At 50.2% G+C, this 24,852-nt stretch overlaps 1 protein-coding gene across 1 annotated transcript in view; it reads right to left on the minus strand.

Moving 5' to 3' along the window:
- Nucleotides 1–7,531: 7,531 nt before the first annotated feature.
- Nucleotides 7,532–24,852, minus strand: part of bcl10 (BCL10 immune signaling adaptor) — a 73,469-nt gene continuing 56,148 nt past the window's right edge. The window contains exons 2-3 of the mRNA XM_063064801.1: nucleotides 18,179–18,464; nucleotides 7,532–11,664 (exon numbers count right to left, since the gene is read on the minus strand). Of these exons, the coding sequence (XP_062920871.1) occupies nucleotides 11,294–11,664; nucleotides 18,179–18,464 (657 nt within the window). The 3' untranslated portion in view covers nucleotides 7,532–11,293. The remainder of the gene's footprint in view (nucleotides 11,665–18,178; nucleotides 18,465–24,852) is intronic.

Below are 24,852 nucleotides of genomic sequence, written 5' to 3' on the forward strand. Positions count from 1 at the left end.
TGTGTTCTCTGCCATTTGGAGACTCTATCTGCAACAGTCTGACCCCCACCGAGTATAGCTGCGCCCGGAGCTCCCTCTATCGTGCTCCCTGCTATTCGGCAACATATTTGCACCCAGACCTCTCACTGCAGTCCCCTCTACCAGTCGCTGATCGTACTTGCACAGAACAGGCTCAGCACCCGGACCTCTCTATCAGACAGCATCTACACTCTGTCGACTTGCTCCCTCACCCGGCAGGTGCATGTATCTCTATCAGCACCCTGACCTCCCTCTATCGGTCAGTGACTGTATTGGCACCCTGACCTCCCTCTATCTCCTCCTCTGTCGGTCAGTGACTGTATCAGCACCCAGACCTCCCTCTACCGGTCAGTGACTGTATTGGGACCCAGACCTCCCTCATCTCCCCCTCTGTCGGTCAGTGACTGTATCAGCACCCAGACCTCCCTCTATCGGTCAGTGACTGTATTGGGACCCAGACCTCCCTCTATCTCCCCCTCTATCGGTCAGTGACTGTATCAGCACCCAGACCTCCCTCTATCGGTCAGTGACTGTATTGGGACCCAGACCTCCCTCTATCTCCCCCTCTATCGGTCAGTGACTGTATCAGCACCCAGACCTCCCTCTATCGGTCAGTGACTGTATCGGCACCCAGACCTCCCTCTATCGGTCAGTGACTGTATTGGCACCCTGACCTCCCTCTATCGGTCAGTGACTGTATTGGCACCCTGACCTCCCTCTATCTCCCCCTCTATCGGTCAGTGACTGTATTGGCACCCTGACCTCCCTCTAACTCCCCCTCTATCGGTCAGTGACTGTATCAGCACCCAGACCTCCCTCTATCGGTCAGTGACTGTATTGGCACCCAGACCTCCCTCTATCTCCCCCTCTATCGGTCAGTGACTGTATTGGCACCCTGACCTCCCTCTAACTCCCCCTCTATCGGTCAGTGACTGTATCAGCACCCAGACCTCCCTCTATCGGTCAGTGACTGTATTGGCACCCAGACCTCCCTCTATCTCCCCCTCTATCGGTCAGTGACTGTATCAGCACCCTGACCTCCCTCTATCGGTCAGTGACTGTATTGGCACCCTGACCTCCCTCTATCTCCCCCTCTATCGGTCAGTGACTGTATCAGCACACAGACCTCCCTCTATCGGTCAGTGACTGTGTCGGCACCCTGACCTCCCTCTATCTCCCCCTCTATCGGTCAGTGACTGTATCAGCACCCTGACCTCCCTCTATCGGTCAGTGACTGTATTGGCACCCTGACCTCCCTCTATCTCCCCCTCTATCGGTCAGTGACTGTATTGGCACCCTGACCTCCCTCTAACTCCCCCTCTATCGGTCAGTGACTGTATCAGCACCCAGACCTCCCTCTATCGGTCAGTGACTGTATTGGCACCCAGACCTCCCTCTATCTCCCCCTCTATCGGTCAGTGACTGTATTGGCACCCTGACCTCCCTCTAACTCCCCCTCTATCGGTCAGTGACTGTATCAGCACCCAGACCTCCCTCTATCGGTCAGTGACTGTATTGGCACCCAGACCTCCCTCTATCTCCCCCTCTATCGGTCAGTGACTGTATCAGCACCCTGACCTCCCTCTATCGGTCAGTGACTGTATTGGCACCCTGACCTCCCTCTATCTCCCCCTCTATCGGTCAGTGACTGTATCAGCACACAGACCTCCCTCTATCGGTCAGTGACTGTGTCGGCACCCTGACCTCCCTCTATCTCCCCCTCTATCGGTCAGTGACTGTATCAGCACCCTGACCTCCCTCTATCGGTCAGTGACTGTATTGGCACCCTGACCTCCCTCTATCTCCCCCTCTATCGGTCAGTGACTGTATTGGCACCCTGACCTCCCTTTATCTCCCCCTCTATCGGTCAGTGACTGTATCAGCACCCAGATCTCCCTCTAACTCCCCCTCTATTGGTCAGTGACTGTATCGGCACCCAGACCTCCCTCTGTCTCCCCCTCTATCGGTCAGTGACTGTATCAGCATCCTGACCTCCCCCTATCTTGCTCTCTGTCAGTCAGTGACTATATGCACTCTGTCTACCTGGTCTGAAACTGGATTTCCACCCTCCCCCTCTCCCCCACCGGCCCTTTGCCGGTTGCTGACTGTACTTACATGCCGGCCTCTCACTGTGACACCTCTACCGGGCAGCAAACCTCCCATTACTGCGCCCTCTGTTGGTCCTTGGAACCTCCGGCTCTGCTAGTTGTGAGGTGGGCAGATGGTGCTGAATGGAACAGGCAAAGGGACGGTTAGTGAGGTGGTACTAATGACCCAGACCCTCCATGTGGTCTCACTGGACTGGCCAGCAGGTCGCAGCGAAACACAAGGCCACCTTTCTTATATATTAGAAAGAGAGAAAATCAGAGAGGGAGTTCCAGAATTTGGGAATAAGATGCTATTAAACTGGAAAGTGGACAGAAAAGATTCAAGAGGATGTTGCCAGAACTCGAGGGATTGGGTTATGTTGAGAGGATGAGCAGATTTCACTGGGGTACAACAGACTGAGGGGTGATCTTACAGAGGTGTAAAAAGACACTGTCTTTTTCTCGGGGTTTGGGAATCAAGAATTCAAGGGCAGAGGTGAGAAGGAAGAGCTTTAATAGGAACCTGAGGGGCAACATTTACACCAAGATGGTGGTATGTTTATGTAGCGAGTTACCAGGGGAAGTGTTGGAGGCAGCTGCATTAACAATATTTGCAAGACACCTGGACAGGTACACGAGATTCTGCAGATGCTGGAAATCCAGAGCAACACACACAAAGTGCTGGAGGAACTCAGCAGGTCAGGCAGCATCTGTAGAAATGAATAAACTGTTGCTGTTTGGGGCCAAAGGGCCTGTTTCTGTGCTGTATGACTCTGTGACTCTACAGGACAGTTATACATTGTCAATGTCAGCTGTCAAATCTGAAGTGATCAAGTGGCTGGGATTGACCGTGGGGATCTCAGGGAGTTGTGAGACAATGAAAGCAGTCACGAAAACAAAACAAGGGCAAAATATTTAACATCTGAGTCAGGAGGCTATAAGGCTCTTACTGTAATCACAAGTAAAAGATTGTTGTTCTTTAAACTTTAGAAACTAGTTGGGAAATTTAGTGAGAGTATCTGGGCAGATGGGGCTCATCTCAAAGAAGAAAGACTCTGATCTGAAACCTCTGTTGCCTTGTGCCTATACCCACTCATGGGGAAGGCTTTGGGAGTAAATCCTGAAGCAGGAGTCCCTGAGGCAGCCCTACGTCAAGTTCAGCGCTGACTGGCAACTCCTGTGACACCGCTGGTGCCAAACTGTATCGGTCTCTGTTGCTCCTTTGAAATGATCAGCTGAGTGGAAAAGGGGGAGCCTGTTGCATGGGCGACAGGACGATACAGAGAGCAAGCTGCCCTGGCTAGGCTATCATATAGACAGCGTGGGCCCAACGGCCATGGTCGAGCCCCGAGCAAATTTATCCAGAGTGTCCCTATTGAGAGCAGTAGTTGATGACTGTAGAAAACTCCCAGAGGAAAATAAACAAGGAAATATGGAAATTAAGAGTTGGTAAAAAGAGATGTTTATTTTAACCAATCAAATCCCATCACCCTTTGACTAGACACATTGATTGTGTAGAATGCAGATGATTGTTAATCAATACATCACACAGAACTCATACAAGTCAAGTAATGATTGATAGAAGTGAGAAATTCCCACTGCCATTGTTAACCTGAGTTAACTCTCAACTGATGCTACCGGTCAATGGGAAAGTCTTTGACATGTTACAGCAATTGTTCATGGTTTCAGTGACTCTACAAAATACACAAACTTTAAACACAACACATGACAGTTCTGGTCACTCCATTACTAGTCGAGGCACTGAGTGCAAAAGTCAGGAAGTTATGTTGCAGCTGTATAAAACTCTAGTTAGACCGCATCTGGAGTATTGCATACGGTTCCGGTCACCCCAGTATGGGAAGGATGTCGGGGCTTTGGAGAGGGTGCAGAGGAGGTTCACCAGGAAGCTGCCTGGATTAGAGAGCGTGGGCTATAATGAGAAGTTGGACAAACTTGGGTTGTTTTCTCTGGAGTGATGGAGGCTGAGGGGAGATCTGATAGAGGTTTATAAGATTATGAGAGGGATAGATAGAGCAGAAAGACAGTATCTTTTTTCCCAGGGTTGAAATGTCTAATACCAGAGGGCATGCATTTGAGGTGAGAGGGGTAATTTCAAAGGGGATGTCAGGGGCAAGTTGTTTTTACACAGAGTGGTGGGTGCTTGGAGTGGTGGTAGAGACAGATACATGAGGGACTTTTAAGAGGCGTTTAGATAGCTGCATGAGTGTGAGGAAAATGGAAGGATGGGGCATTGTGTAGGTAGAGGGGATTAGTTTAGCTGGCCATTTAATTACTAATTGAACTGGGTCAGCACAACGTTGTGGGCGGTTCTGTCCCTGTGCTGCACTGTCCGATGAGATTCTGCAGATGCTGGAAATCCAAAGCAACACACACAAAGTGCTGGCCAACAGATCAAGCAGCGTCTATGGAGGGAACACACAGTCGATATTTCGGGCTGAAAACTGTCTTCATTACCAAGCCAACTGTTTGCAAAAACGATGCCGCAGAACCGCAGTAGCGTAGCAGTTTAGAGCAACACTCCAACAGCTGAGCGTGTTGGAATTCGGAGCTCAATCCCGGCGCGTGTTCCTTCCCGTGTGCATGGGCTTTCTTTGGGTGCTCCGGTTTCCTGCCACAGTCCAGAGACATACTGGTCAGAAGGTTGTAAACTGTCCTGGGTTAAAATGGGTGGTGTGGCTTACTGGGCGTGAAGAGCCTGTTCTGCACTGCCTCTTGAAATTTAAAAGAAAAGCTCCTTTCCTTCAGATTAGGTTCTGATGGTAATTAAATTGTGGGTCAGTAGAACCAGGGGTCATGCAATATCTTACAAGGGCCCATTTAATTCACAGCAGCCTGGTGGGGATGGCTGACCGATACCAGAAGCCACTGTTTCACAAATATCGGACAAGAACGCTGCTTCCTGAATTCAAGTATTTAGTTACACAACTGTAAGTTCAGCCACAGATCGATCGGTTCGGAGCATGTCACAGCGAATTAAGCATTAAGAGAATTCTAGTTATCCAAATAAAGACTCAATTAATTGTCCCTGCTGTGGGAAAATTATATCCTTATTCACATCCGCCTTAGCGGGGAGTTAACGACAGAAAAACTGCAGTTTGAGCACTGAGGACATAGAAACATAGAAAATAGGTGCAGGAGTAGGCCATTCGGCCCTTCGAGCCTGCACCGCCATTTATTATGATCATGGCTGATCATCCAACTCAGAACCCTGCACCAGCCTTCCCTCCATACCCCCTGATCCCCGTAGCCACAAGGGCCATATCTAACTCCCTCTATATATTAAATATAGCCAATGAACCGGCCTCAACTGTTTCCTGTGGCAGAGAATTCCACAGATTCACCACTCTCTGTGTGAAGAAGTTTTTCCTAATCTCAGTCCTAAAAGGCTTCCCCCTTATCCTCAAACTGTGACCCCTCGTTCTGGACTTCCCCAACATCGGGAACAATCTTCCTGCATCTAGCCTGTCCAATCCCTTTAGGATTTTATACGTTTCAATCAGATCCCCCCTCAATCTTCTAAATTCCAACGAGTACAAGCCTAGTTCATCCAGTCTTTCTTCATATGAAAGTCCTGCCATCCCAGGAATCAATCTGATGAATCTTCTTTGTACTCTCTCTATGGCAAAGATGTCTTTCCTCAGATTAGGGGACCAAAACTGCACACAATACTCCAGGTGTGGTCTCACCAAGGCCTTGTACAACTGCAGTAGTACCTCCCTGCTCCTGTACTCGAATCCTCTCGCTATAAATGCCAGCATACCATTCGCCTTTTTCACCGCCTGCTGTACCTGCATGCCCACTTTCAATGACTGGTGTACAATGACACCCAGGTCTCGTTGCATCACATCAAAATCTGATCTGAGTCTTACTTATTCCAGCCTCTGGTTTGTTATTAACAGAAGTGATGCTGGAAATCCAGAGTAACACACACACCCACAAAATGCAGGAGGAACTCAGCAGGTCAGGCAGCATCTATGAAAATGAATAAACATTTGAGGAAGGATCTTGGCTCAAAATGGTGACTTTTTATTCCTTTCCATAGAACTGCCTGACCTGCTGAGTTCCTCCAACTCATTAGTTCATTGATAGCATCTTTACATATCCACACATCCTTTTTTCCATTAGAGAAAAGCATTGTTCCTGCTCTAGAATCTCACGACACAGAAACTGGCCCTTTGGCCCATCTTGCCCATGCTAACCATGCCCAGTGAGCTAGTCCCATCTCCCCACGTTTGGCCCACAGCTCTCCAAACCTCTCCCACCAATGTACTTGGACATGGACCCAGGGAGACTGTGGTGTCTTGGGCACATGCTAGATAGAGTGGATGTGGAGAGGACGTTTGCTATAGAGGGGGGAGTCTAGGACCAGAGGGCACAGCCACAGGATAGAGGGACATCCATTTAGAACAGAGATGAGGAATGTCTTTCGCCAGAGAATGGTGAATCTGTGGAATTCATTGCCACAGACGGCTGTGGAGGCCAAGTCATTGGGTATATTTAAAGCAGAGGTTGACAGGTTCTTGATTAGTTGGGGGTAAAAGGTTATACGGAGAAGGCAAGAGAACATGGCCTTCTATCTGGAACCCATGAGAGACATTACAGAAATGGCAAAGAAAGGAGAACCCTTGCTTTCCAGTCCTGCTGAAGGGTCTTGGCCTGAAACATCAACTGTTTATTCCCCTCCATAGATGCTGCCTGACCTGCTGAGTTTCTCCAGCATTTGTGTTGCTCAGCATCTTCTCACCTGCCTATCACCTCTTTCCCTTTCTCCCATGGTTCAGTCTCCTCTCCGATCAGATTCCTTTCTCTACAGCCCTTTACCTATCCTGCCCTCCTGGCTTCACCAATCACCTTCTAGCTACCCTCCTTCCCCTCTCCTGACATCTTCCCTCTTCCTTTCCAGTCCTGAAGAAGGCTCTTGGCCCGAAATGTCGGCTGTTTAGTCATTTCCACTGGTGCTGCCAGATATTTAACAGAGGTATGGACAGTTACATGGAGGGTAGGGGTATGGAGGGCTATTGTCTCGGTGCAGGTCGATGGGAGTAGGAGGTTTAAATGGTTCAGCACAGACTAGATGGGCTGAATGGAATGTTTCTGTGCTGTACTTTTCTATGAATCTATGTGCTGGTGGCAGAAATCTCATCGCTGTGATTCTCTGTGAATGAATCATCTTGAAACATTGGCCCACACTCAAACAGGTTCAGACAGGTTACACCGTCAGTACACGCCAGGAAGTGTGCTCATTCTTTCGAGGTAGATCAGCTGTGAATATACCGGATGAAAAATACAGCGGATTAACTCTTTCTACCTCCCAGCTTCTCCCATCATCTCCGCCCTCCCCTCCCACCCGCCAGCATCACCTATCACCCTCCAGCTTGTCGTCCCTTCCCTCCCCCCAGCTTTTTTATTGTGCTACCTCCCCCTTTCCTCTCCAGTCCTGATGAAGGGTCTTGGCCTGAAACTTCCACTGTTGATTCCTCTTCCTAGATGCTGCCTGACCTGTTGAGTTCCTCCAGCATTTTGTGTGCGCTACTCGAAATTGCTGCACAAGTTGATAGGTGTTTGAGAAGGTGTATGGGGTTCTGTCCTCTAGTAGTCGGCAGACTGAGTTAGGGTAGTGCTGCAGCTCTATGAAACCCTGGTCAGACCACTCCTGGAGTACTGCGTTCAGTTCTGCTCACCCCACCATAGGAAGGATGTGGGTTTTAGAGAGGGTGCAGAGGCAATTTACCAGGATGCTGTCTGGATTAGACAGCATGTCTCATGAGGACAGGTTGAGCGAGCTAGAGCTTTTCTCTTTGGATCAAAGGAGAATGAGAGGTGACTTGATAGAGCTGTACAAGATGGTGAGAGGCGTTGATCAACTGGTCACCAGAACGTGGAAATGGCTAATACAAGGGGGCATAAATTGATTGGAGGAAAGTACAGGGAACGTTAGAGACAGGATTTTTTTTCCACAGAGACTGTGGTACGCCCTACCGGGGTGGTAGAGGCAGATACATTAGGGACATCGAAGAAACTTAGAGAGGCAAGTAGATGATAGAAAAATGGGAGAGCTATGTAGGAGGGAAGGGTTAGGTTGATCTTGGGGAAGGTTAAAAATCAGCACAGCACTGTGGGCCAAAGGGCTTGCACTGTGCTGTAACGTTCTGTGTCCTATGCTCTAATTTGGAATTCCTGGAGACACGAGAGACTGCAAACACTGGAATGTAGAGCAACACACAATCAGCCAGTCGAGCAACCCCTGGGTGAGGGGAGGAGCTGCTAATGTTTTGGGTTGAGACTCTGAACTGTGACCCCACAAGACACATCAGGCTGTCATCTCTCGCAGCACCACAGATCTTTACACGTCAGGTGACTCTCCCCTCCGAAACCCCACTTTCGTCTCCAACACAAGACCCCAGGTACAGGGTTCTGCACTGAACCTTCTTCATTCCCTTCCCCTCCCCGTGCATTCTGCTTGGGTCTCTGAGGTTCTCCCACATATTGTTTACAATTCCCATTTGATAAGCACTAAGATGACACCAAATGGCTGCCTCTTTGAGCTCATCTGTGAAGCAGTTTAAACTCCTCTCTTTAAGTGTCTCTTCTTTCCTTTTCAAGGTGGCTGGGGTTCAGTCAGAGGTCCCTGATCTGTAACGACACTTGAACTACGGTTTTTTACAGTGATGAATTCCCATTCTTGGAGCTCACCGACCAAACGGCCGTTTTCCGCCATTCTCCCTGCGGACAACAGATTCCATGGTGGTGCTGCTGACTGAGGAACATCCGGATTTTGCAACAGGCAGAGGTCTCTGTAGTCGAGTGATCGTGCTCCTCTCAATGGTGGTGGGGAGGAGTGGGGGAAAAGATTTTGCTGCCAATTCCGGAGTCGGAGAATTTTGAAATGAAAAGCAACCCAGCAGACTAACATTGTAACAGTGACTGTTGTTTTATTCCCCCATTTGTTGTGAAATGGGTGATATCTCTCTGTCCCTTGTTAGTCCGAGAGAGAGAGAGACACACACACAGGCAGACAGAGAGAGAGAGACACACACACACAGACAGAGAGAGAGAGAGAGAGACACACACACAGACACAGATGGACAGAGAGAGAGAGAGAGACACACATAGACACCGAGAGAGACACCCAGAGGGTTCTGTTTCTCGCTGATGTCTGTGAAGAGTGAGAATTTCCAGTTACATTCTCTGATCATAAATGGAACCACCTGAACCACTTGAAGCTCAAAGCCTCACCCTCAGCCCTGTGGGGAGGACTGGGGCCTCTTTCAAAGAGGGACACCACCACCCCACGTTCCCCACTGGGCCGCACACCCCGCTGGCAGGGGCAAGTGTCACTTTTTTTTCACCTTCACTGGGTCTAAACGCTGGAAATTGCTCCCCAAAGACTACAGCAGTTTCTGAAGGCGGCTCATCCCTCCTCCCTCCCCACATGGTCCTGATGATAGTACACATGGCAGACAGTCGTAGTAACCCGGGACAGTGACCTCAGTGACCCCAGTCTGTGGTAGTAACCCAGGACAGTGACCTCAGACTGTCGTAGTAACCCGGGAGAGTGACCTCAGTGACCTCAGTCTGTGGTAGTAACCCGGGACAGTGACCTCAGTGACCTCAGTCTGTGGTAGTAACCCAGGACAGTGACCTCAGTGACCCCAGTCGTAGTAACCCAGGGGGGTGACCTCAGTGACCCCAGACTGTCGTAGTAAACCAGGAGAGTGACCTCAGTGACCTCAGACTGTCGTAGTAACCTGGGAGAGTGACCTCAGTGACCTCAGACTGTCGTAGTAACCCAGGACAGTGACCTCAGACTGTGGTAGTAACCCGGGAGAGTGACCTCAGTGACCTCAGACTGTTGTAGTGACCCAGGACAGTGACCTCAGTGACCCCAGTCGTAGTAACCCAGGGGAGTGACCTCAGTGACCCCAGACTGTCGTAGTAAACCAGGAGAGTGACCTCAGACTGTGGTAGTAACCCGAGAGAGTGACCTCAGACTATTGTAGTGACCCAGGACAGTGACCTCAGTGACCCCAGTCGTAGTAACCCAGGGGAGTGACCTCAGTAACCCCAGACTGTCGTAGTAAACCAGGAGAGTGACCTCAGTGACCTCAGACTGTGGTAGTAATCTGGGAGAGTGACCTCAGACTGTCATGGTAACCCGGGAGAGTGACCTCAGTGACCCCAGTCGTAGTAACCCAGGAGAGTGACCTCAGTGCATCTCGTAGATGGTGCACACTGCAGCCACAGTGCACTGGTGGGGAGGGATGAAACTCTGGGCTTGTGAACGATCAAGCAGGCTTAACTCTTACGCTCGTACTTTGATGGCTCTGGGCCTGTACTTGCTGGAGTTTAGAAGAATCGGGGGGGGGGGGCGCCACAGTCTCATTGAAACCTATCGAATATTGAAAGGCTAGATAGAGTAGATGTGGAGAGGTTGTTTCTTATAGTGGGGGAGCCTAGGACCAGAGGGCACCGCCTCAGAATGGAAGGACATCCATTTAGAACAGAGATGAGGAGGAATTTCTTTAGCCAGAGGCTGGTAAATCTGTGGAATTCACTGCCACAGGTGGCTGTGGAGGCGAAGTGACTGGATACATTTAAAGCAGAGGTTGATAGGTTCTTGATTAATCAGGGCGTCAAAGGTTACAGGAAGAAGGCAGGAGAATGGGGTTAAGAGGGATAATAAATCAGCCATAATGAATGTCAGATCAGACTCGATGGGCTGAATGGCCTAATTCTGCTCCTTTGTCTTATGGTCTCTTTGTCCTGGACAGTAGAGTTTCTTGAGTACAGTTGATGCTGAGGTGACCAAGTGAGATGGCGAACAGTTACTCACACCCCAGAGACTTGTGGATGACGGAGAGACATTGTGATGAGGAAACGCTAACCACAGGCACTCATCTGCTCCCAAAGACCCAGGTGCTTCCGAGCAACGTTGAGCCGTCCTTGCCAGGACGGTGTAGATAGGCAGCACCAACCGCAGTCGTTGGCCCTCAGTAAAACCAAAATCCCAAAGAAGAAAGAAAGAAATTGTGTGGTTCTGAACCAGAATATAACAAAGATACAGAGAATGCCACGAGAATTCAAACCACGTAACCTCACTCCTCCATTCCCCCACAATGCACCGCAGACCTTCGAAAGACCTCTGCTCTTGTCGGGGCCGTGACGGGTCATGGGGAGCGGGACCGCAGGGGCAAGAATTCGGAGTCACTGGGACTGCTGGAGGATCCCGTGGATTCGGTCTGGAGTTTGGGGGGGAGAGGTGGAGCTCCGGGCTCTCCTGGTCTGGGCAGAGTCAATGTCGTGGCCATGGTCTCCAAGTTGCTCATGACTGCAGTGTTCTCCAACGACGAGGTGGACTGTAGCTCCAGAGGGGAGAGGAGGGGCGAGGCAGACGGCTCAGGACTGAACTCCCCCTCTGGGTGACACAGAATGTTCACCTCCATCCCCTTCAAACTATTGGAGTCAGTTGAGCAGAACCTGGAGAGGTTGTTTCTTTTGGACACGTCTTCCGCTGGGTCATAGCTGCTCGAGAAGACTCCTGCAACGAAAGGGGATAAAACCAGTGTCAGCAAACACGTGCCACGGGGTTAGAACGCTTGCAAACATTCTCAAATTGGTGGAGTTGTGGATAGTGAGGACAAGATAGTCAACGGACACATCAAGACGTAGATCAACTGGAGATCTGGGCGGAGGAATGGCAGGCGGCCTTTAATCCATTCTCATGCGAGTTGCTGCACTCTGGGAAGACTAATGGAAGAGGAAGGGAAACAGTATGCAAAGGGTTGTCTTGTATTGCTAGTACCGGAGGGCATCATTCGAAGGTGATTGGAAGCAAGTATAGGGGGCGGATGTCAGAGGTAGAGGCAGATACATTAGGGACATTTGAGAGACTGTTAGATAAGCACATGGATAATTGAAAAAATGGGGGCTATGTGGGGGGGAAAGGGTTAGATTAAGATTAGAGTAGGTTCAAGCAGACATCTCACCTCTCCCGGACGTTCCAGGAGTCTCCTGCATATTAATAGTGGCTCCCTGATGCCCGCAAATTATATACAATATCACAGAAATCAAATTTTTTGAGAGCGAGTGAGAGAAAGCAAGAGAGAGCACGCGAGTGACCACGAGAGAGAGGGAGAGAGCGCGAGAGAGAGCGCGCCATGGCAGAGTGTTCCAAAAAAATATAAAACATACGTCACCCCAGACTACACTAAAGTGTACCCCTGCCTAATAGGGGTCAAAATAATGACAGTGTTGCTCGCTGCACTGTTTGCAACAGTGACTTTTCTATTGCCCATGGTGGGTTAAGACTGTAAAAGACAGGTTGAGGTGAGTTTAACAGGTGTCATTCATTCATTGGCATAGCTAACGTTATTTAAACTAGCTGGCTAGCTGCTAAGGAGCTACTCTATTGCAGACATCCCACCTCTCCCAGAAGTCTCCCACAAATTGATGGTGCTACCTCCCTGAAATGAGTTTTTGCAGGGCGGGATGTCTGTTAAAGGATCAGCACAATGCTGTGGGACGAAGAGCCTGTGAAGTTCTATGTTCTAAATTGCAAGACCTTAAGGAGCACTAATGTACAGAGGGATCTTGGAGTGCAAATCCACTGCTCCCTGTAAGTACCTACACAAATCGATACGGTGGTAAAGCAAGTTGCCTTCATCAGTCAGGGCATTGGGAACAAGAGTCAGGGAGTCCCGTTGCAGCCGTATCACACACTAGTCGGACCACACTTGGGAGTACCGGGTGTGGTTCTGGTCACCACATTACAGGAAGGATGTCGAGGCTTTGGGGAGGGTGCAGAGGAGGTTCACCAGGACGCTGCCTGGATCAGAGAGGTTGGACAAACTTGAGTTGTTTTCTCTGGAGCGCCGGAGGCCGAGGGGAGATCTGATTGAGGTTTATAAGATCACGAGAGGCATGCATAACAGGAGACAGAAATAACCTTTTTCCCCCCCAGGGTTGAAGTATCAAATACCAAAGGACATTGGGTTTAAGGTAAGGGGGGGGGGAGTTGGTTAAAGGAGATGTGTGGGGCAGCTGCTTTTACACAGAGAGTGGTGGCTGCCCAGTACAGATACGAAAGTGCTGTTTAAAGGGTTGTCCTTTTACAGGGTCAGTAGCGGAAAGGGTGATGAACTTCAGGTTTCTGGGTGTCAACATCTTTGAAGATCTATTCTGGGCACAAGTTACTGATACAATCATGAAGACACGCCAGCACAACTAGATTTCATTAGGAGTTTGAAGAGATTTGGTACGTCACCAAAGAGTCTTACAAATAGTGCCATGGTGAGCATTCTGACTGGCTGCATCACCCCTGATGTGGAGGATCCCATGCACAGAGTGACAAGCGGCTGACGTGGGAGGAAACCGGGGCACCCAGAGGAAACCCATGTAGCCACAGGGAGAATGGACAAACCCTTTACAGAGAGCAGCAGGAATTGAACCAGGATCTCCTGCATACGAAAGCGGTGTACTACTGCTCTGTCCCACACATGCTGTATGACTTGCTTTTGAGAGGAAAAGAAAGCTCTCACAACACAAAGAGATTTGGTTGCATCAGCAACGAACAGGAGCAAGGGTAAGGTGGGGATTTCCCGGTGGCCAACCATTTCAATTCGTATCCCTGTTCCCGTTCCAACAAGTTGAGTCATGGCCTCTTCTGCCATGATGAGGCCACTCTCAGGTTGGAGAAGCAACATCTCAAATTCCTTCCGGGTAGCCTCCAACATGATGTCATGGAGATTGATTTCCCAGCTTCTGGTCATTTTAATCCCCTCCCCCTTCCCTCTTCTTCTATTCCCAACTCTGGCCTCTTACCTCTTCTCCTCACCTGCCCATCACCTCCCCCCCACTGCTGCCTATCACCTCCCCCGGTGCCCATCACCTCCCCCCCACCGCTGCCTATCACCTCCCCCGGTGCCCATCACCTCCCCCACACCGCTGCCTATCACCTCCCCCGGTGCCCATCACCTCCCCCCCACTGCTGCCTATCACCTCCCCCGGTGCCCATCACCTCCCCCCCACTGCTGCCTATCACCTCCCCCCCCCCACCGCTGCCTATCACCTCCCCCGGTGCCTATCACCTTCCCCCCCCACCGCTGCCTATCACCTCCCCCGGTGCCCATCACCTCCCCCCCACCGCTGCCTATCACCTCCCCCGGTGCCCATCACCTCCCCCACACCGCTGCCTATCACCTCCCCCGGTGCCCATCACCTCCCCCCCACTGCTGCCTATCACCTCCCCCGGTGCCCATCACCTCCCCCCCACTGCTGCCTATCACCTCCCCCGGTGCCCATCACCTTCCCCCCCCACCGCTGCCTATCACCTCCCCCCCCACCGCTGCCTATCTCCCCCCCCCACCGCTGCCTATCACCTCCCCCGGTGCCCATCACCTCCCCCCCACTGCTGCCTATCACCTCCCCCCCCACCGCTGCCTATCTCCCCCCCCCCACCGCTGCCTATCACCTCCCCCCCGGTAACTATCACCTCCCCCCAGTGCTACTCCTCTTTCCCTTTCTCTCATGGTCAACTCTCCCCTCCTATCAGATTTCTTCTTCTTCAGCCCTTTACCTTTTCCACCTATCATCTCCCAGCTTCTTACTGCACGCCCCGGTGTCACATTATCAATTGTCAGCTTGTCCTCCTTCCCTCTTCCTTCCCAGTCCTGATGAAGGGTTTCAGCCTGATATCATTTCCGTAGATGCTGCCTGACCTGCTGAGTTCCTCCAGCATTTTCTGTGTGTGTTACACTCCCAGGAGACACAGCAATCCCATGGCAAGAATGTGGAACTGACCATCAAACACTGCAGATCCGTCAGGAGCTCAGCGACTGTTTGTCAGTATGAGTAGACTTTACTCATCTGACTGACTGGCCAAGGCCTAGGGAGCCAGAAACCCATTTAAACAATTAATGTAGTGGGGGGGGGGAGAGGAAGTAGCAGAAATTTCCAGGTCAGCAGCACAGAAACTGCAGAGCCATGTCCTTTGCTTGTAAAACTATGGGAGGCATAGATACAGTGGTCAGAATCATTTACCCAGGGTTGAAATGCCGAATACCAAAGGGCAGAGATTTAAAGTGAGATGGGGAAAGTTTAAAGTGATGTGTGGGGCTTATCAACAGAGAGTGGTTGGGGCCTGTACCCGCTGGAGTTTAGAAAGAATGGGGAGGATCTCATTGAAAACTTTCAAATATTGGAAGGCCTAGACAGAGTGGATATGGAGAGGATGTTTCCTATAGTGGGAGACTCTCGGATCAGAGGGCACGCCCTCAGATTAGAGGGCTGTCAATTTAGAACAAAGATGAGGAAGAATTTCTTTAACCAGAGGGTGGTGAATCTGAAATTCATCGACACTGATGGCAGTGGAGGCCAAGTCACTGGGTGTATTTAAAGCTGAGGTTAATAGGGTCTTGCTTAGTCAGGGCGTCAAAAGTTTCGGGGAGAAGACAGCAGAATGGAGTTGAGAGGATAATAAATCAGCCATGATCGATGGCGAAGCAGACTCGACGGGCCGAATGGCCTTATTCTGCTCCTGTGCCTTGTGCTGTTATGGACCAGAATGGGCTGCCAGGATTATCTGTGGAATTTGTTGCCACGAGCGGCTGTGGAGGCCAAGTCATTGGGGGCATTTAAGGCAGAGATATTTTGATTAGCCAGGGCATCAAAGGTTATGGGGTGAAGGCAGGGGAGTGGGGATGACTGGAAGAATTGGATCAGCCCATGATTGAATGGCGGAGCAGACTCGATGGGCCGAATGGCCTACTTCTGCTCCTGTATCTTATGGTCTTACGGAGTGTATAGTGTAGAATATCAGGAGAGGTTGGACAAAGTTGGGCTGTTTTCTGTGGAGCACTGCAGGCTGAGGGGAGATCTGATAGAGGTTTGTATGATTACGAGAGGCACAAATAAGTCAGGTAGCAAGATGAGTTTTATTTGTCAGCTCTACACAGTGAAATGTGTCATTTGCATCAACAATAAACACAGTCAGTAGATGTGCTGGGGGGTGGGGGGCAGCCTGCAAATGTCACCACACTTCCAACGCCGACAGATTACTAAACCCCAATGTTGAACACCCCTGGAATATGGGAGGAAACTGGAGCACCCGGAGGAAACCTACGCAGTCATGGAGAGAACACGGGTGCCATGTAGCGTAGCAGTTAGCGTGACGCTGTTACAGGTCGGGGTGTCAGAGTTCAGAGTTCAATCCCGGCTTCCCCTGAAAGGAGCGACTGTATGTCCTCCCTGTGGAATGTGTGGGTTTTCCATGGGTCCTCCAGTTTCCTGTCACAGTCCAAATCCACAGCGGCTCGGTGAATTGGTCATTGTAAAGTGTCCTGTGGTTAGGCAGGGGTTAATCAGGTTTGCTGGGGGTGTGGTTCAAAGGGGTGATAGGACCTTTTCCGTGCCTTATTGGTAAATTTATAAATAAATAACGCTCAAACTCCTTGCAGACCATTTCAGGAATTAAACCTCACTGGCACTGTGAAGCATTGTACTGAACACTACACTGTGCCCCTAAGTGCGGCAGAGTTTGTATTCAAAGCAAGTGCAGGAAATGTGAAAAGGCTATTTTTACCCAGGGTGTGGTGGACGCCTGGAACTGGGGTGCTGGTGCAACTAGATACCACAGAGGCATTTAAGAGTCTTTTCGGCAGACACACGACAGGCAGAAAATGGAGGGGGATACAGACCACGTGCAGGCTGGTGGGATTCGTTAGTTTAGCATCACACAGCGTGGGCTGAAGAGCCTAGGGTTAGGGGTCTGTCTGTCTGTGAGAGTATGTTGTGTGTGTGAGTGTGAGTGTTTGTGTTGTATGTGTGTGCTTGTGTGTGTGTGGTTGTGTCTCTGTGAGTGTGTTGTGTGTGTGGGAGAAAAGGGGACTGTTTTGCTGTTGTTCGTGTAGTTCCACCAAGCAATGTGGGGTAGGCTATGTTGGTGGTGGAATGTGAGGTGACATTGTGGGCTAAACGACATACTTCACTGTGTGTTCCCATGTGTGTGTGATAAGTGAACAATCTGAGTCTGACCTGTTCCTGTTCTCTTTTATATTTTATTTTATTAACTCGCTGTGGCACTGGTGCAGGAGGTGCAGGAGCTCAAAGATTCAGGAACAGCTTCTCCCCCTCAGCCATCACACTTTTGAATGGTCCATGAGCCCATGAACGTGACCTTGGTATCCCTCTTTTACAGTATTTATTTATATACAGTACATGCAAAATCCTTAGAGTCAAAGTACAGCACAGAAACAGGCCCTTCAGCCCATCTGGTCCATGCCAAACCTTTTCAACTGCCTGCTCCCATCAACCTGCACTGGGGCCATAGACCTGCATACCCCTCCCACCCATGTACCTATCCAAACTTTGAAATCAAACTCGCATGCACCCCTCATTCAACACCCTCATGACATATAAATCAGGGTGCCCTAATACCTTTGCACAACGCTATTTGTCATTGTGGACTAGAGAGTGAATTTGTAAATCTGGCGAGAGGAAAGGATGTTAAGAATGGTGAGGGTGGAGTGCCGTGGCGGGGTGGGGGGGTGGTGGGACAGGTGGCAGAGGAGTGCCGGGGCCAGGGGGAGGCACAGTTGCAAACACACCCAGCCCTGAGACACCAGGCAAAGTCATTCGGTTTATGGATCATTACAGAATGTCTCTCTGGTGCTTCCCACTTCCTCCCATCTCGCTTCCCCTTTTCCTAACCGTGATTTGCCTCTCCCTTCCCCCTTCCCACCTTCAGTCCAGAATAGAGACCCGTATCAGAATCAGGTTTATCACTCACGTATGTCATAAAACTTGTTTTGTTTAGCAGCAGCAGTACAGTGCAATACATAAAATTACTACAGTACTGTGCAAACGTATTAGGCACATAGTGGATATCTATAGTAGCTCAGTCAGCTGAGCCTTTGCACAGTACTGTAACTTTTGGAACACACTGTAATTTTCATGTCTTTACTTTGTCCTGCTGCTTCACAGTGTATGCCAGTGTTAACAGAGTAGATTCTGACCAACCCTACCAATGCCAGAGAGAACGAGGTCGAGTAATTTACCTTTCTGGAATAGTTTCTCGTTTTTGATTTTCTGAACTTCATCTGTTATCTTCTGCACCAGGAAGTTCTGTGTTCCTTCCCTTCGGATGGAACAGATGAGAGTGTCCAGGCCCTTGGGGTTCTCTGTGAGATGGTCCAGCAGCTTTCCTGCCTTCCGCCTGCTCGATACCTGGAAAGAGATCTCCTCTGTGTCCTCCTTGCACAGGATCTTCTTTGCTCGCAGGTAATCGAAATGCCGTTCGGCGATGAGCTTATCGCACAGGTAGGGGCGGAGTTTCTCGAGGGTCTACAAACACAAGGTTCACTCGTGAATACACACAGTTCTCGCTCCTGAACACTGTGACCCATTTTTATGCATGCACGTTTATGGCGGCAGCTTCTGGAAACCTTCACTAGTACCAGAACAAAAAAAATGCACCACCAGAGGAGGCCACTCAGCCCCTCGGACCTATCCCAGCATTCAGTGTGACCATGACTAATCTACCCCAGGACACACCTCCCTTTATGAACCAGTTCTCCATCGCCCTCAGTCCCCGATCTGTCCAACACTTTTTAAACCACCAAAGCCCCAGTGATCCAATCTCCACACCCTCTGGGGTGGAGAATTCCGGATATTCCCCTTGCCTCTGACCGAAGAAGAGCATTACAGCCTACGATGTTGTGCCAACCTTTTAACCTACTCCGAAAGGGCGTAGTGGTGTAGTGGTTAGCACAACGCTTTACAGTACAGATGACTCGGGTTCAATTCCCACCACTGCCTGTAAGGAGTTTATACGTTCTCTCTCCGTGACCGCGTGGGTTTCCTCCGGGTGCTCTGGTTTCCTCCCACAGTCCAAAGACATACCAGTTGGTAGGTGAATTGGTCTTTGTAAATTGTCCTGTGATTGGGCTAAGGTTAAATCGGGGGGGGGGGGGAGGGGAGGGGTTGTTGCTGGGTGACATGGCTCGAAGGCCCAGAGGGCCTGTTCTGCACTTTATTTATCTCAATAAATACAGGAAGATCAATTTCATCCTTCCCTCTCACATAATCTTCCATTTCTATCATCTGTGTGCCTATAGGAGTCTCTTAAATGCCTCCTCCCTCTGTTACTTTACACTCCCTAGAGCCTTACCATTCATAGCATAGGTCCAATGCTGGTGTGACTGCATCACCTCACACTTAACCTGTGTTGGAATCCATTTGCCATTTCCCTCACTGATCGAGATCCCCCTGTAATCTACAATAACCTTCTTCACTATTAACGCTGCCTAATTCCATATCATCCACAAACTTTTTGACCAAGCCTTGTACATTCGCATCCATAACACTGGTATAAATGACAAAGATCCCATTCGACCATAAGCCATTGGAGCACAATTAGGCCATTCAGCACATGGCGTCTGCTCCATCACTCCATTATGGCTGATTTATTTTCCCTCCGAACTCCACTCCCCTGCCTTCTCCCCTTAACCTTTGACGCCCTGACTGATCACGAACCAATCAATCCCCACTTTAAATATACCCATTTATTTGGCCTTCACAGCTGTCTGTGGTAATGACTTTGGCTAAAGAAATTCCTCCTCATCTCTGTTCCCTGTTCTAACAGAACATCCCTCTATTCTGAGACTGTGTCCTCTAGTCCTAGACCCTCCAACTAATGAATATATTCTCTCCAAGTTCATCCTATCATGATTTTCAACTAGGGCAACACTCACAACACGCTGGAGCAACTCAGCAGGTCGGGCAGCATCCGCAGAAAAGATCAGTCAACGTTTCGGGCCGGAACCCTTCGTCAGGACTGTAGAGGGAAGGAGCAGAGGCTCTATAAAGAAGGTGGGGGGAGGGTGGGAAGGAGAAGGCTGGTAGGTTCCAGTGAAAAACAGTAAGGGGAACGATAAAGGGGTGGGAGAGGGGAAGCAGGGAGGTGATAGGCAGGAAAGGTGAAGAAGGAATAGGGGAAAACACAATGGGTAGTAGAAGGAGGTGGAACCATGAGGGAGGTGATAGGCAGCTGGGGAGGGGGCAGAGAGACATAGGGATAGGGGAAGGGAGGGGGAGGGAATTACCGGAAGTTAGAGAATTCTGTGTTCATACCAAGGGGCTGGAGACTACCTAGACGGTATATGAGGTGTTGCTCCTCCAACCTGAGTTTAGCCTCATCATGGCAGTCAACTAGGGGCTTTGTGAGAGATCGTGATTTTAAAAAATAAACATTGTTTTTTGAACTTGGCGTGATGCTAGCGCTGGCCAGTGACCGAGAAGTGCCGTTAGCAATCTCGTTGGCAGCCTCTCAGCCCAGTATGGCAGTGCGCAGTAGGACCCTGTTTACTTGGCTGAGTCCCTTCTCAGTTATTGACACAAGGTAGGGGAGGCTGTTGATAATTGGTGAGCGCTGTGTTGCAGGAGGGGAGGACGGTAGGATGATGGGAAGCGTGAAGTGCATTTTCCCAGCATTGAATGGAATCGCACGACTTGGGCTGTGACATCAGCCTTCCTCCGCCGAATTACTTCCCCCAACTTCCCCTTATGTGCCACTGACTGACTTACAGGAGCGAAGAAACACTACTGGCGTAGTAGAAAATTGGAGGGAAATTTTCATTCTCAAGACGGTCCAATGTGGAGATTTTTGAAGAGGAGGTATGAGATGGAAGAGGAGGCCTCGGCCTATGGACAACTCTGATAAGGTTGATAATGAAGAACTACAATCTTCTGAGTCATTTCACTGAGCTAGTACAACAATGGACAGAAAAAAGTCCGTCTTTACAATGAAAGCTTCTTGTCAATGGATATACATGGACTGGTGATCCAAGTTGTCCTATTTCACTGTGCCTGGTATGTAGGGGTGGCGCTAAAGTGGTGCTAGCTGGGGCTATAGCCCCAGCAGAAATTGCAATAGCACCAACATAGCACCACCAAGCAATTAACTGCAGCTGCTTTGCTTTCTCTGTATAGTTTTGAATACAGCTTGTTTCTCCAGTTGATCTAGTGAAACAGCGCCCACAATTACCATAGCACTCACGCAGCAATGAAGTTATAAGCTCTCTCCGATCCACTCTACACTTCAGCTTATTCATTCGTTGTCAATGTCTTGCCATTGCTGTCCACAGATCAGTTAAGCTGATCTAAGGTCACCTAAGGTGGTGATGTCACTCACTCTCACTCACGCGAGAGATTGATGGTATACATCCAGGCGCAGATCCGTGGTCTCGCGAGACTAACGGATGCCACACGCGCAGATCGTGCTTTTACAAGCGAGCGAGGGCCTGGCACGTGCATTATTTTGGCCGGCGTGAAAAATGGATCGATTTTTAGTGAGAAAACGACCTCATCCAGAGGAGTCAGTGGTGTCTCAGCCTGAGCCTGTCTGAATTGAAAGTGACATGCAGAAAGAAGTAAGTGGGGATGAGGACGACAGCTGTTCATCGAAGGAGTGTGAGGGCGAAGTAGAGGAACAAGAAATGGAGCGGGATTCGGAAGAGAACGTGGATGAAGCTGCTCTTAGTGCTAGTGGGAATACTGTTAGCGATGTTAGCCAGCAGCCTGAGGAAGGACCTCGTCGGCCAGCATTGAAAAAGTACCCTTCGCTGCTCGCAACAGTTTGGCAATCAGCAAAGGAGTTTTATTCATGGCTGGTTTGACCTGTACTCCTGGCTGGAATATTCGATCACAAAAGATGCTACACTCTGCTTCGCATGCAGGCATTTCCTGTGTGGAGGACATGGGTTCCATTCTGAGTCTACCTTCACTGTAAACAACAGGAATTCTGCAGATGCTGGAAATTCAAGCAACATACATCAAAGTTGCTGGTGAACGCAGCAGGCCAGGCAGCATCTATAGGAAGAGGCGCAGTCGACGTTTCAGGCCGAGACCCTTCGTCAGGACTAACTGAAGGAAAAGTGAGTAAGGGATTTGAAAGCTGGAGGGGGAGGGGGAGATCCAAAATGATAGGAGAAGACAGGAGGGGGAGGGATAGAGCCGAGAGCTGGACAGGTGATAGGCAAAAGGGGATACGAGAGGATCATGGGACAGGAGGTCCGGGAAGAAAGACAAGGGGGGGGTGACCCAGAGGATGGGCAAGAGGTATATTCAGAGGGACAGAGGGAGAAAAAGGAGAGTGAGAGAAAGAATGTGTGCATAAAAAAGTCCATCTTCCTCTCACCCCAACCCTCCCCTCTCCACTGACACCCCCAGCCTCCCCCCTCCCCCCTCTGATCCCAGCTCTCATCCGTGCCGGGTCTTTACCATCCCCTCCGACCTTCAACTGTCGGAGGCAGATCGCTCTGTTCTCAGTAAGGGCCTCACCTTTGTCCCCCTTCGCCCACACCTCAGCGAGTTCCGTGTTCGCCATGATGCAGAACTTTTCTTCCGCCGTCTCCGTCTCCAAGCCTACTTCTTCGGCAAGGACTCTTCCACCCCCACCGATGACCCCTTCTCCCGTCTTCATCCCTCCTCTTCTTCATGGACACCCCGCTCTGGTCTTCTGCCTGCTCTGGATCTCTTTATTGCCAACTGCCGACGGGACATCAACCGTCTCGACTTCACCGCACCTTGTCCCCATTCCAACCTCACTCCTTCGGAACGCTCTGCTCTCCACTCCCTCCGCACTAATCCTAACATTATTATTAAACCCGCCGATAAGGAGGGTGCTGTTGTAGTCTGGCGTACTGACCTCTACCTTGCCGAGGCACAGCGACAACTCGCGGATACCTCCTCTTATTTACCCCTCGATCGTGACCCCACTAAGGAGCACCAGGCCATTGTCTCCCACACTATCAACGACTTTATCCGCTCAGGGGATCTCCCATTCACTGCTACCAACCTTATAGTTCCCACACCCCGCACTTCCCGTTTCTACCTCCTACCCAAGATCCACAAACCTGCCTGTCCTGGCCGACCTATTGTCTCAGCTTGCTCCTGCCCCACCGAACTCATTTCTGCATACCTCGACACTGTTTTATCACCCCTTGTTCAATCCCTTCCCACCTATGTTCGTGACACTTCTCACGCTCTTAAACTTTTCGATGATTTTAAGTTCCCTGGCCCCCACCGCTTTATTTTCACCATGGATGTCCAGTCCCTATATACTTCCATCCCCCATCAGGAAGGTCTCAAAGCTCTACACTTCTTTTTGGATTCCAGACCTAATCAGTTCCCCTCTACCACCACTCTGCTCCGTCTAGCGGAATTAGTCCTTACTCTTAATAATTTCTCCTTTTGCTCCTCCCATTTCCTCCAAACTAAAGGTGTAGCTATGGGCACCCGTATGGGTCTGAGCTATGCCTGCCTTTTTGTTGGGTTTGTGGAACAATCTATGTTCCGTGCCTATTCTGGTATCTGTCCCCCACTTTTCCTTCGCTACATCGACGACTGCATTGGCGCTGCTTCCTGCACGCATGCAGAACTCGTTAACTTTATTAACTTTGCCTCCAACCTTCACCCTGCCCTCAAGTTTACCTGGTCCATTTCTGACACCTCCCTCCCCTTTCTAGATCTTTCTGTCTCTGTCTCTGGAGACAGCTTATCCACTGATGTCTACTATAAGCCTACTGACTCTCACAACTATCTGGACTATTCCTCTTCTCACCCTGTCTCTTGCAAAAACGCCATCCCCTTCTCGCAATTCCTCCGTCTCCGCCGCATCTGCTCTCAGGATGAGGCTTTTCATTCTAGGACGAGGGAGATGTCTTCATTTTTTAAAGAAAGGGGCTTCCCTTCCTCCACTATCAACTCTGCTCTTAAACGCATCTCCCCCATTTCACGTACATCTGCTCTCACTCCATCCTCCCACCAACCCACTAGGAATAGGGTTCCCCTGGTCCTCACCTACCACCCCACCAGCCTCCGGGTCCAACATATTATTCTCCGTAACTTCCGCCACCTCCAACGGGATCCCACCACTAAGCATATCTTTCCCTCCCCGCCTCTCTCTGCATTCCGCAGGGATCGCTCCCTACACAACTCCCTTGTCCATTCGTCCCCCCCATCCCTCCCCACTGATCTCCCTCCTGGCACTTATCCGTGTAAGCGGAACAAGTGCTACACATGCCCTTACACTTCCTCCCTTACCACCATTCAGGGCCCCAAACAGTCCTTCCAGGTGAGGCATCACTTCACCTGTGAGTCGACTGGGGTGATAGACTGCGTCCGGTGCTCCCGATGTGGCCTTTTATATATTGGTGAGACCCGACGCAGACTGGGAGACCGCTTTGCTGAACATCTACGCTCTGTCCGCCAGAGAAAGCAGGATCTCCCAGTGGCCACACATTTTAATTCCACATCCCATTCCCATTCTGACATGTCTATCCACGGCCTCCTCTACTGTAAAGATGAAGCCACACTCAGGTTGGAGGAACAACACCTTATATTCCGTCTGGGTAGCCTCCAACCTGATGGCATGAACATTGACTTCTCTAACTTCCGCTAGGCCCCACCTCCCCCTCGTACCCCATCTGTTACTCTTTTATGCACACATTCTTTCTCTCACTCTCCTTTTTCTCCCTCTGTCCCTCTGAATATACCTCTTGCCCATCCTCTGCGTCGCCCCCCCCCCGTCTTTCTTCCCAGACCTCCTGTCCCATGATCCTCTCATATCCCTTTTGCCAATCACCTGTCCAGCTCTTGGCTCCATCCCTCCCCCTCCTGTCTTCTCCTATCATTTTGCATCTCCCCCTCCCCCTCCAGCTTTCAAATCCCT

This window comes from Mobula hypostoma, chromosome 12 (genome assembly GCF_963921235.1).
Source record: "Mobula hypostoma chromosome 12, sMobHyp1.1, whole genome shotgun sequence".
In the NCBI taxonomy this organism is placed as follows: domain Eukaryota; kingdom Metazoa; phylum Chordata; class Chondrichthyes; order Myliobatiformes; family Myliobatidae; genus Mobula; species Mobula hypostoma.